Source organism: Pygocentrus nattereri, chromosome 8, assembly GCF_015220715.1.
Source record: "Pygocentrus nattereri isolate fPygNat1 chromosome 8, fPygNat1.pri, whole genome shotgun sequence".
Classification (NCBI taxonomy): Eukaryota; Metazoa; Chordata; class Actinopteri; order Characiformes; family Serrasalmidae; genus Pygocentrus; species Pygocentrus nattereri.
Window position 1 is genome coordinate 105,582 of NC_051218.1, and position 11,919 is coordinate 117,500.

At 40.8% G+C, this 11,919-nt stretch overlaps 1 protein-coding gene across 2 annotated transcripts in view; it reads right to left on the reverse strand.

The window, feature by feature from the left end:
• Nucleotides 1-228: 228 nt before the first annotated feature.
• Nucleotides 229-11,919, reverse strand: part of kdm7ab (lysine (K)-specific demethylase 7Ab) — a 49,934-nt gene continuing 38,243 nt past the window's right edge. For both annotated transcript variants that reach the window (XM_037540716.1, XM_017722920.2), the window contains 11 exons: nucleotides 11,886-11,919; nucleotides 11,564-11,650; nucleotides 9,425-9,661; nucleotides 9,174-9,292; nucleotides 7,527-7,681; nucleotides 7,272-7,360; nucleotides 6,705-6,883; nucleotides 6,185-6,333; nucleotides 5,974-6,041; nucleotides 4,792-5,020; nucleotides 229-3,458 (listed from right to left, as the gene is read on the reverse strand). The exon at nucleotides 11,886-11,919 is cut by the window's right edge and continues 58 nt beyond it. In XM_037540716.1, coding sequence (XP_037396613.1) covers nucleotides 3,370-3,458; nucleotides 4,792-5,020; nucleotides 5,974-6,041; nucleotides 6,185-6,333; nucleotides 6,705-6,883; nucleotides 7,272-7,360; nucleotides 7,527-7,681; nucleotides 9,174-9,292; nucleotides 9,425-9,661; nucleotides 11,564-11,650; nucleotides 11,886-11,919 — 1,435 coding nt within the window. In that variant the 3' untranslated portion in view covers nucleotides 229-3,369. The remainder of the gene's footprint in view (nucleotides 3,459-4,791; nucleotides 5,021-5,973; nucleotides 6,042-6,184; nucleotides 6,334-6,704; nucleotides 6,884-7,271; nucleotides 7,361-7,526; nucleotides 7,682-9,173; nucleotides 9,293-9,424; nucleotides 9,662-11,563; nucleotides 11,651-11,885) is intronic.

Below are 11,919 nucleotides of genomic sequence, written 5' to 3' on the forward strand. Positions count from 1 at the left end.
TGTGTTTTGGCCAGTTCAGAAAACCAATGTATTATTGCTTCAACTCACATGAACAAAACTCTCGTTTATGGTATCAGTTCTGTTACATTCCACATATTAGGCAACAGGTTAGTACTGAAAACTTTCCAAGCAACTGAAATGACCATTCTAACAAGCTTATTTGGATATTATAGATGCAAAGCACAGTGGAAAAACAAAGATGAAATAATAAAAATGGCATGCAATGTATTTACTCATAAATCTTTTAATATGTACAGGCCACATTGTACAACTGAAGTTTCCTATTCAAAGACCCATTGCAATTTATTACAGTGTGACAAGAAATAGCCGACACAAAATTAGATAAACCAAAAAGTCAAAATTCAGAGCATCCAAACTAGAAAAGCACACACTATGACCAACGACACTTCCGTCCTGCGTAAAACTGAGCAGAAGAAAGGAGAAATAAAACTGAGAATGCCAAATAAATACTGTACAAGTACTGCATGATACAAACCCCGCCTGCAGGCCAGTAACGTTACTGAGACACTGACGTTTGCAGGGAGGGTTATGAACGTGGAACAGAGTAGTGTTTGGAACACAGCCGTGCAGGGCTTGGTTAGTGCAGAAGAAAATGGTACGTTCCATCTGACCATCAAACAAAATGCAATTAAATGTTTTTCACCAACATCATCCCAACAGTATAATAATATGCGCTTTGGCCATACTGAGTACTTGTTACACAAAATAGCACCATAATAAATGAGGATATGTTAATAAGGACATATAATTCAGACAAAGTTAAAGCCCCAGTCAAATTTGCTGTAAATAGTTCTGGATAGTCCTACAGCTTATTTCCATCTCCTTGTGATGGAGGTTTCCAATCTGCTGCTCCTGGAGATGCAGTGTAGTTCCAGAACTAAACAGACCTGATCCAGCTACTCAGGTTCTTCAGGAGGATTAGAGGAAGGCATGTTTATAAATGATAGATGTGTCTCAACTGTGTGCAAAACCCTTTGGGAAACCCTTTCTTTGTACAACCTTTTTTGTTAGTGCAAGCAAGCTGACATTTAGGAAAAAGGACCTCCAATCAAACATGATAAAAACAAAGTCAGAACATCAAAACTTGCCCTTCCAGATTTGACCAAAAGCCCCCCCCCCCCCCCCCCAAAAGTCCTTAGAAACAGTAAATATCAAAAGTTGTCCGTTAAAACAGTCACATGAGCCCTGAGCGTTTATCATCGTACCTCATTAAGCTGTGAAGTAAGTTCACTTTGACAGGAAAAGCATCTGGAAGCCTGGGGAAAGTGTTTTATTACCTGAAGAAGATACTGTTTTTGAGTTTCCTGACAAAATACTAACCTGAACTACCCTTAGAAAACAGTGAGTAATATCAAGACTGAAATTGTGAGAGTGGGAAGACTGTATCCTGTATCTTAAATTAACCTGAACACCTGAAAAGAAAAAGAAAAAAAAATTATAACAACATTGGCTCATTTTGCTGCTGGTGCTGTTGACATTTACAGGGCTGAAGGTGGATCCCTGAGGGACACCACAATCTAAAAGAATAGACTTGAACTTTAAGATGAAAGTCATAATGTTATTTGGCAATCAAAAGGGACCAAATCCTTGAGCTCTAGCCTGAAAATTACCTGAGCTTGTTCAGACTAAACAGAACCAGAGCAAATTCTGTCAAAACACATGCACTCACACCGGGCCTACTGTGTCACAATATGTGAAGCCATGGCTACAATTCAAACAAAACCCATACACATTGTACACACTGTTGTACACACTGTTGTACACACTGTTGGTACAGTTGCAAAACCTCTCTCTACACAGATTAAGATGTGTCTTAGAAAAATAAATACTCTTTCAATTCTTTGTAAAAACATGAGGAAATAGCCAAATACAATACAACACAAGTCAACCTCCCCCCATCATTACTATACCAATTCTTAAAAGAAAAAAGGTCATTATTGTTATTATTATTTTACAATATTCAGCACCAATTCAAACAGTGTTTCAATTCTTTCTATCTTGTTGAGGCAGCAAATCTTATATGGCATTTGTGGTGAATACTTAATTCCTCAAAATGATCACGAGAGCACGTATAGACAGTTGACACGGTCAATTTAGCAGCAATGTTAACATTCCTTAAAAGGACATCAGCATTGTTTTCGATTCTGTGATAAGGTGGGCTTACATGAAGCTAAATGCCACTGTAATGGAACCACATGGGCACCCATTATTTAAATTTACTCCGCAATCCATCTTCTAAGACTGTAATACTAACATACTGTAAGAAGTGGATGAACTCATTAGGTTTATGAGATTATGTCAAACAATGCTCCTCTTTCTCAACAGTGTGTTTGCACTGTGAAACAAGCAAACCCATTAAACAAGAGCACCATAAAAAATCATATTAAAATAAAATGTGTTCACTCAACAGTAATAAATATACAATTTAACAAGCATTATGAATAGAAAAAAATGAAAAGCACCAAAAATGTAAAAAAAAAAAGGAATAAATTAAGATAAAAATGTCTCATTATTCAGCTCCACGTGACAATTCAACAGTACATGACACGTTTATCCCCATGATATGCTTTTTAACCACCAGGGGGCGCCTCCTGACCGTTCACTGAAACGCAAAAAAAGGGGATCCATGGGTGTAAAAAATGCTAACAAAAATACTTTAAATTCGTCTAAAACGTGAGAACAAGATCCATCCCTGTCCCTGATCTGAGGATGGAGGTCCAGGTAGCTTGAAAATAGGAAAAAAAAAAAAAAAAGTTCTCCTGGAGGCTTCAATCCTGAAGGAGACGAGGGTGAAGGAGTTCATTTGAAGAAATGAATAATGTTGAAAGAGAAATGAGGAAGATGAGGGCTACTTTCCTTTCTCCGCACTGAGATTGGCCTTGTACACAGCAAGTGCACATACACCTCTAGCACCATTTAGCCAATCCACTCATCGCTCGTGCGCCATTAGTGGCACAGTTTTCACACAAGACGTCATTGAACGCATGACGCTGGAATGTGGCGTGATGGATACAGATGAACCTTCTTCATGGCACTGCCTCCGGTGGGAAAGATGGCAAGAAACTTTAAATCTAGAACCCTATGGTCAAATTAAATCCAGGATCCATCTCCTCTTCAGTTTTCCTGTCTTCAGAACACATTCAGTGAGAAATGCTAGATTCCAAGTTAGCGAAGATTTCTTCTTCTTAGGTGACATCCACAAGCTCTTAATATTCTCCGCTACCAGCTGAAGACTGATGGCAGCCAATGCTGTGCTGTGGATGGATTCAGTGTGTAGAACTGTGCTCTTTAAATACCGTCACCTAACGCAGGGAAAACGTCCGTCTGAGGACGCTGCCACCTTCAGTACTACACAAAGAAGGGTTTACGTCTGTTGAGCTTGAGGATCTTCCCCAGTCTTTGCTTCGCCGTAGCCATGCCTTTCTTCGGGCGCTTACCTGTGAAAGAAGAGAGAGTGAATAAATGACAGACACAATGAAAACACTGAACACACTTTTTTACCCAAGCCTCACTAGCTAGGTTTCTACCCATGTAGTTTAAAGCACATTATAGCATAATGAATCAAAAAGACTTGATGGGAATGGCAAATACGGAAAAACATAAAGAAAATGGATGAAATTGTGAATGTGTGAATGAGGTGGACACATTTTTCACAGATGGAAAAAAAAGAAGTGTGGTAAAATGTGATCACAACCCATCTGCTGAATAAATCAGTCAGTCATGTGTCCATTTCTTGAGCTGCTATCCTGTTATCTCCGAGCTCTAATGATGTAAAATAAGCCAAAAATAAGCTACTCAACATCACAGATTTTTCTATAAACTTGGCCCATATTTCTCAGTGTTTATACAAACCTGACATAGGAAGTTGCTAAATGCTAAAATTGCAGCTTTATTTATTTATTTCAGTTTCAATATTTCAATATTTCAGTTATTTGCTTGCATTTAATTCAACAGTTGGATGGAAGTTTGGCAACTATCATAAGGAACACTCTGGCCCAATCCCATTTCACCCCTCGCCCCTACCACTGAGCCCGTAGCCCTCCGTTTTGGGCGTTCAGGTCTCGGGTTGGGTGTCCCGATGGTTGTTGAGGTAGAGGGGAAGGGCGAAGCGTCCGGGCTGCAGGGCCTCCGAACGGAGTGTTATGAGGAAGACAGAAAAGCCGGTAAGATAGCTGGGAGAGCGACCAAAGAAACCCACAACTGTGAGGATTTTCTCCGTTTACCGCTGTATTTATCTAACTTTAATGTCGTTTCAGGGTTTTATGGTCGTTCTCTTCACAACAAGCGCATAAAAACGCTGATAGCATGCTAATGTCTCGGTAGCTAGCCAGCTAACTCTCCCGTTCCACCTTAAATTACGTTAGTCCGGCAGTATCACGCCAGAATGTAACTGCTGCTCCATTTAAGGTAGAACGGGAAAATTCTCAAGAATCTGGAGAATCTCTGACTTCAGCTTAATTCTCTGAAGAATTAGGGGGGTGATAATAAATAATTGTCTTATATCTTCTTCTTTGAAGGCGGATGATGGTTTGTCCCATTTCGTAGGCAAGATTTTAACCACTACCCGTTGTAACTAATTTCCAAGGGGTGAGGGTGACACTCGAAAACAAGGGGTAGGGGTAAAAAGAAGAAATGGGACTGGGCCTTTATGTATGTATCTATGGACCGAGAGAAACTTTTATGTTATGAAAGTTTTTTTTCTTGTTTGAAGTAAACATTTTAACAGGTACTTCAGGGATGAGTTGAAGAAAAAAAACATCAGTTTAGCACCTTTGGTGGCCTGGTTGCTGATTGGTGGGGGGTTGGGGGCAAGCCGCTTAGAAGGGTGCAGGGGTGGGGAGAGTGAGGTCTCGCAGTACTGGTAGCCTGATGGGGGGCTGTCCTCACGCCCTGGAGAGTGAGTATGGCTACCCCAAGCTTCACTGCTGCTGCAGCTGCCCTGACTGTCCAGCAGGCTCTGGCCCTCCCTGCGCTGCGGCTTCAGCACCCGCCGCTCCTCCTGCTCCACAAATACAGACAAACAGCAGTGAGTACGATCCATCAGAGCAGCAGAATTATTCTAACATGTGTCAAATACTTTATTTTTTATACTGCAGTGGCTAAAAAACAATAAATAAGATAAATGAACTTTAAAAGAACGTATCTTGAGCATTATAGACCTACATGCCTGCCGCAACTGCTTCTTTCCTATATGATTTCTGGGTTATGCTGTGCTATCCTTATTCCAGTGGTGAAGTTTAGATGCATTTGACATGTTTTAGTTTTTCTAACCAACATGTCAGTTTAATAGTTCATTCTGTTATAGTGTAAAATCACTCAGATACTGCACAGCAGTCTTTTTAATGACTGGCATACTAAGTCAATAAAAATCCGTAATACTAATCGACTCCTTGTCTATTCAGATACTTTTTAAACCAAAGTAAATGTAACCATCATTTTATCCATTATAAATACATCTACTTGCCTTCTGTGGTGTAATAACCATATCTAGAGTGAATTTTACATGTTTAAGGACTAGAAAAATACCGTTCTGATGATGATGATGGTGCCGGCTATCTTGAGGGTGAGAGAAGCTTAAAAAACTACAATGATACTTAAGGATGGGCTGTTTGGAACAGCTAGCTATGCTAGCAGTCATGATTTTTATGTGCTGTGGGGATTCCCTATGTTTGTATGTTGTAATTGTAAAATGCATGCTGGGTATTGCAGCAAGAGAATATTGGATAAAAATACTAAAAGGATGCAAAATTGTGAATTCTGTCAAGCTGATGAGGCTGAAGGATGCAATGCTGAGCTACACAACATCACATAAGACCAGTAACCTATTAAATGCTGGCTTTAGGCCTGAATGTCCGTTTAATGTAAAAAGTATTATAAACCCCCAAAGCAAAACACCTTAAAGCTCTAGATCTAGCATACATAACACATGCATATGTACAGTCCTGAATTTACCTGGCTGCTGACTGTGGAGTTGCTGTCTGAATCAAGGTTCTCCTCTCCTGATATCGGCTCCTTCCCACCTAAAATCACAAAAGGAAAGCCAGAAGAACAGTTTGTACAGCACATGTGGATTTCAGGAAATAGAGATGCTGGAGATTGTATTGGCCAACTAGGAGAGCACAATACAAACGTAAGCACTCTGACTTTTCTATCAAACTCTTACTGTAGTCAGGGGAAGGATGAGTGGTGCAGGACCACCAGGACTCCTGGGAGTTGGCACCCTCCTCTGATGAGTGAGGGAACAGCAGACCTGCCATAGACAGCATGCCCTGAATAGCATCCTCTTCTGTACTTGGTGAGGTAGATGGGTCTCTGCATACACAGATCCACAACACATCTTAATACAGTGAAATAGTTCTGATGAAGTTTTAAGGTTAAGTGAGCCTTGTTAGTCCCACAACGGGGAAATTTCACCTCCGCATTTAACCCATCCGTGCAGTGAATCACCACATACACACTAGTGGAGCAGTTTGGGATTAGCTGTCTTACTCAAGGACACCTCAGTCACACTGGGGACTGAACTGGTGACCTTCCCGTCACAGGGCTGGCTCCCTAACCTCTAGCCCATGACTGATCCAGATATAAGATGTCAGCTTATAAAAGTTCTCATCACCATCTGAATTCAGGAATTCATGGGAAAGCACATTATGTGTGAATAAACAAAACATGGAATCTCTTCTGACCTTTTCAGAGGTTCGTGGTGTTCGAGTTGTGGGCTGATGTAGTTGGAATTTGTCATGCTGCTAGAGTTATGCCTGGTCATATTTTTGGACAGGGCATTCTCCTTTCTCACCACTTCCTCCTCCTCCTCTTCCTCCCTTGATGAGCTCTCTGAGTCTTCTTCAGATGACAGATGCTTTTTCTTTAGAGCACAAACAGAGAAACATGCAAGTTGGCCTAATGCTAGCAGAGGAAGACTGATGGCCTCAGCAGCATCAAAGCTTGTTCAACAGTCTGACCTGAACTGCGATAAAGAAAGTCAAAGAATGGCTTTGAATTCTTTCAGGTGTGAATCGCTACTGTCAGTCTTGCAGCTCAATTTTTTTGAGTTTTTCCGTTTTTTTTTTTTTAATTTATTTTAACCACACTATTTTAAAACACCAGCAGTCTTTTGTATTGTGTGAGCATTTCTTGAAGAATTGAACAATAAAAGGATCCAATATGTATTTACGTTCTTTCTCCTAGAAATTTATAGACGATATGAGGTTGTCATTCCAGGACAACAAAGGTGACAGCCCAGCATAGCTTACCTGCTTAATACAATGGCCCTCGGATTCAGAGTCGGATGAAGCATCCAATTCGTTGTTCCTAAGATCCAAGCTCTCCCGCTTAAACACGTCTGAAAACCATAGGGGAAAAAAACATTAGCTCCACACTGAATGCTATCACAGATCAGCTTATTTTCTATTCTCATTTTTATTATATGAGACTAAGAAGTTGTGGCTGAGGTGAAAGGGGTCCAAATAAAAACACATAAATCAACAATTATTTCAGCAGCAACTCACCTCTAAAGGAAGATTTCTTCTCCTGTTCTGCTGTATGTCTTTCTTTCTCCTGCTCCTCATCCGTCCCCTCCATTTTCACCTTCAAGGCATACCTCTTCTGCTCACCTGCACCTTTCTCTGGTGGGTTCTTGTCCTGAACCTGCCACCTCTCATCTCTGCATGGACAATGTAAAGTTATGAAGGACAAACAAGGAACAACAAGCACTACATGATTGGTATAAACCTAGAATGCTGTTCATTCACTGGCAGAGCACTTGATCATTTTGACAGTCATTACATAGAAGACAGCAAAAAACATCGAAGCAGCAATGTCCTCTCTAAATGGGCATCAAGTCTTTCCTACAATAACATGCTGAACTTCGCCCAACGTTTTCTTTAATGTTTAAATTAGCCTGAAACGAAAATTGACCTGAGCATTCGGATAATATTAAGCACAATTCATCATATTAGGGGTGTTCAAGATGACCGTATTTTATCTTTATCATGATAAATTACATCACAGTATGTTTTTCTGGGCATACCATGGCAACACTGAGCAGCTGAAAGCTCCATTACAAATGGCATATTCAGTCCTGTTGAATTGGAATTATTCTAGGGCAGTATGTGAAGTGCTAAAGTTAAGTTAAATGATACTTTTTTAATCCCACAAACGGGGAAATTCCACCACCGCATTTAACCCGTCCGTGAAGTGAAACACCACATACACACTAGTGAACACACACACACTAGGGGGCAGTGAGCACACTTCCACGGCGCCCAGGGAGCAGTTGGGGGTTAGGTATCTTGCTCAAGGACACCTCAGTCATGTGCTGTCGGCTCTGGGGATCGAAACGGCAACCTTCCGGTCACAGGGCCAAATCCCTAACCTCCAGCCCACGGCTGCCCCTATCATATATATTAAGGGCCCCTATCATTTTGATGTAGTATATAAACATTGTAAGTTTTAAAACGTACCATTTACTGCCCAGTTTATGCAGGAAACTACGCAGTAACAGCCTGTTTTCAATGAGTTTTTTTAATGTCATGAAAACCAGTACCTTTAATATCTGACTTGTCAGCCTACAGCAGTTTAGCTCTGCCCATTCACACTGAAGTTATAAGGAGTGATTTGATTAAAAGACTTAATGACAATAGAGAACCTTGGGTAAAAATACATTTAAAATGATATACATATACTATATATTAGCATACAGGCCCTAAAAATACATTGTATTGTTTTCTAATAGCATTTTCAATGCACCATTAACTCCTTTGGTCTATTTAAGGCCCATGAAACCTTATAAAATGAAACACAGACACTTTGTGTACCTCTGGATCATAAAAATGTTTTCAAGTACTGCAATATTACGCTTCTAAACTTTTGCCCACGCTTACATCAGGGGGAAAAAAAATCTTGTTTTTCCCCATAATCTACCCCTAAAACATCTTCTGATCTTTAATCATACACCAGAAGGGGGAAAATAATATTAACCAACAACATCCTGTTCCACCTCCCCCTCCAATCACCCCACCGATCATCAAGAAAAACATGCAGGGATCCTCCTCAACACCGAAATACCTCATAGCTCAGAGTGCATTCTGATTTCACACCATCATTGTAGGCCTACTGAGTAACATGCATAAGGCAGGTTGTGAACTCTCTCTTACTTGACAATGCGGCCATTGCACAGCACCAGATGCAAATGGTTGTCTAGGCTTCTCTCAGCTGCAGCAGCTGAGGCCGTGGACAGTTTGTTGAAGTTCACCTTCGGGCTGAAGGATGAGTCCTGAACAGAAAAGACATGACAGCACATATTTAGTTTGCTGAACACAAGCAGAACCTCACCGCAGATTACTACCTTTCCGTGACATCTTGGACAACACTATTGAAAATAGTTGTAGGCATTGGTGACACATGCCTCTTCAAAGGGGTCTATCTCCAGCCTCTTAAGAACCTCTTGGGTATGCTGTTCAAAGATGTCCAGGTTGGATGGAGCCTTAGGTGCATGTGAGTCACGATGGTGGTGGTGATGCCGAAGCCGCCTGCCGTTCCTGGGGGCCTGGAGCCCCCTCTCATGCGATGACCTCGTAGATAGACATGCTAAGCTTCCCTGAGTTTTCATTGGCTTGTTTCCACCACTCCCACTCTGCTCCTCCTATAGGGTGCAGATTTTTGTTAGCATACCATTTCGTACAGACTACATAAGATGTTCCCAATCCTGCCCTTGAGATGTACCTCACCTTGAAGCAAGATCCCTAAGGCAGACAATTATGACCTAATAAAATATTGATTATCTGGCCTAGTCACGGTTTGATGTGCTAAGAGTCCCTGAGGACTGCACTGGTCAAAAGATGTTATGGTATGACATAGCACTGTACAGTTACATATCCGATCCCAGAACTGTCTGTATCCTGGTCGAGTGACTGTGTCTACGTCCCACTGCATACCCCAACTGTTAAAGTAGGCGGAGTTCTCATTAGCTTGTGTGGTCATGGTCACACGAATTTACATGCTAATCTAGTAAACATTAGCTGGAACTATGAAGGGGCTTCAACCGCAGAATGACCTGTTGCTCTGTGTGGGTTTATGTGAGTCACAGACTGGTTCTGGCTAGCTAATGTCTTTTTTCCTTTTGTAAAGGGGGTCATCTTACTCATCTGACTGTGTGATGACTCTGTGACAGCTGCGTTGTCTAATAGCTCCACCTATATGCCTGTTAGGTACGACTGGTACACCGGTAAGAAGGGTCACTAAATTCAACGCATGTACTCAGGTGTTCTTGAACTGAACGTCTGATTTACAAAGACCGCAGCTTATGATGCAAATCTACTAACTCTACCCATTTATGAAGCTGTCAGCAAAAAAACTCAGCGATGAGGCAGCACTGTTAAAGTTCTCTATCTGAAAAACATCCGCAAGGGTGTAGCTGTATTGTAGCTAAAAAAATAGTGTGCGTAAAACTATAAAAAAAAATATATATATATATACACACACACACACACACACACACACACACACACACATATATATATATATGCTTTAAAGAAAGAATATTTGGTTTCATGCTCTCTTGCTTATTTACACCTGATGCTGAAATGGTTTTATTCTATTTTTATTTTCTTCAGCATATCTGAGGCTTCACCTAGCTGCTGCCATTATTAAGGTTAGACTCCCAAGAACTCATCTTTTTAGATCCTACCACAAATCTGTGCCTTCCATTGCGCTGTGGATAGTGCAAATGAAAACAGAATGCAATGATGTGCAAATCATTTAAACCCTGTATATAATTGAAAACAAGTCATATTTTTGGGTTGTGCTTTTTTTATGTTTTTGTTTCCTAATGTGCCAATTTTTTTCAAGGAGTGCCTGGTCTGGACTGCAGGCATTAAACTCAAAATGGGCATATATTTTTCAAAAAACAATACAATATCTCAGTTTCAACATGTTGTTTTGGTACCATTTTCAATTAAATACAGGGATTAAATTATTTACACATCAAATCATTCTGCTCTTATTTCAATTTAAAATCAGGAATATGTTACTGGTTACCTGAATAATATCTTCACCCACTTTTTGTGTGGCCTTCCCTCACATGTGTATATCAAACATGAAAACTCTTCAGCAATAAAAAAGGTAATAAGTTCCAAAACCAATCACAGATTTATCTCGCGGCAGCAGACCTCGCCTCCCTACTGAAAACTCAACAAATCTACACTATTCATGCAAGCAGTATGTTCATCTTTCAAAACGGCTAATTTGGCCACAGATTTGTGTGTAAGATTTACATAAGGAAGATATTAAAATGCATTTTGCATTTGCACATGGCCAATAAAAATCCAATTTGCCACTGAACCTTGTGCCATAGTGCACCAAAAGCCATAATACACTAGGCTGTCTGTATAAAACTGATTAAGGCCTTACTAATGAACAAATAAGTCGAATAATGCACGCTAACGGAGGCAGAATGGCTAAACCCTCCCTCCAGGAATGGAGTCTGACACTGCTGATCTAAATCATTTCTACATCCGGGGTCCATTACTGAGATTCCAGAAAGTACCTCTAAAAGGCGAATTTCCTTAGTGAGCTCCTTAATGAGGTGGTTGGGTCTGATATGATCAGGGACCTCACTGGCTGGTTCGGTGACCTGGACAGGAAAAGGACACAGGAGAGCACAATGACGGGTCTGTTGCTGCCCTGCTCATATAACATCAGATATCAGCCCTGTCCTGTTGCATTATTACTGAGATCATCTCAGGGAGGCTATGCTGTGAGCTCAGAGGAGCAAATAAAAAGGGAAAATGCAAACAAACAAGGCTTTTAAAAACAAGGCTTTTAGTTGTACACTAGAAGAGGGTGAAATTGCAGAGGCAGCGCTGTACCTCTCTCCTTAACCAGTGCTTCAGTGCAGTGATT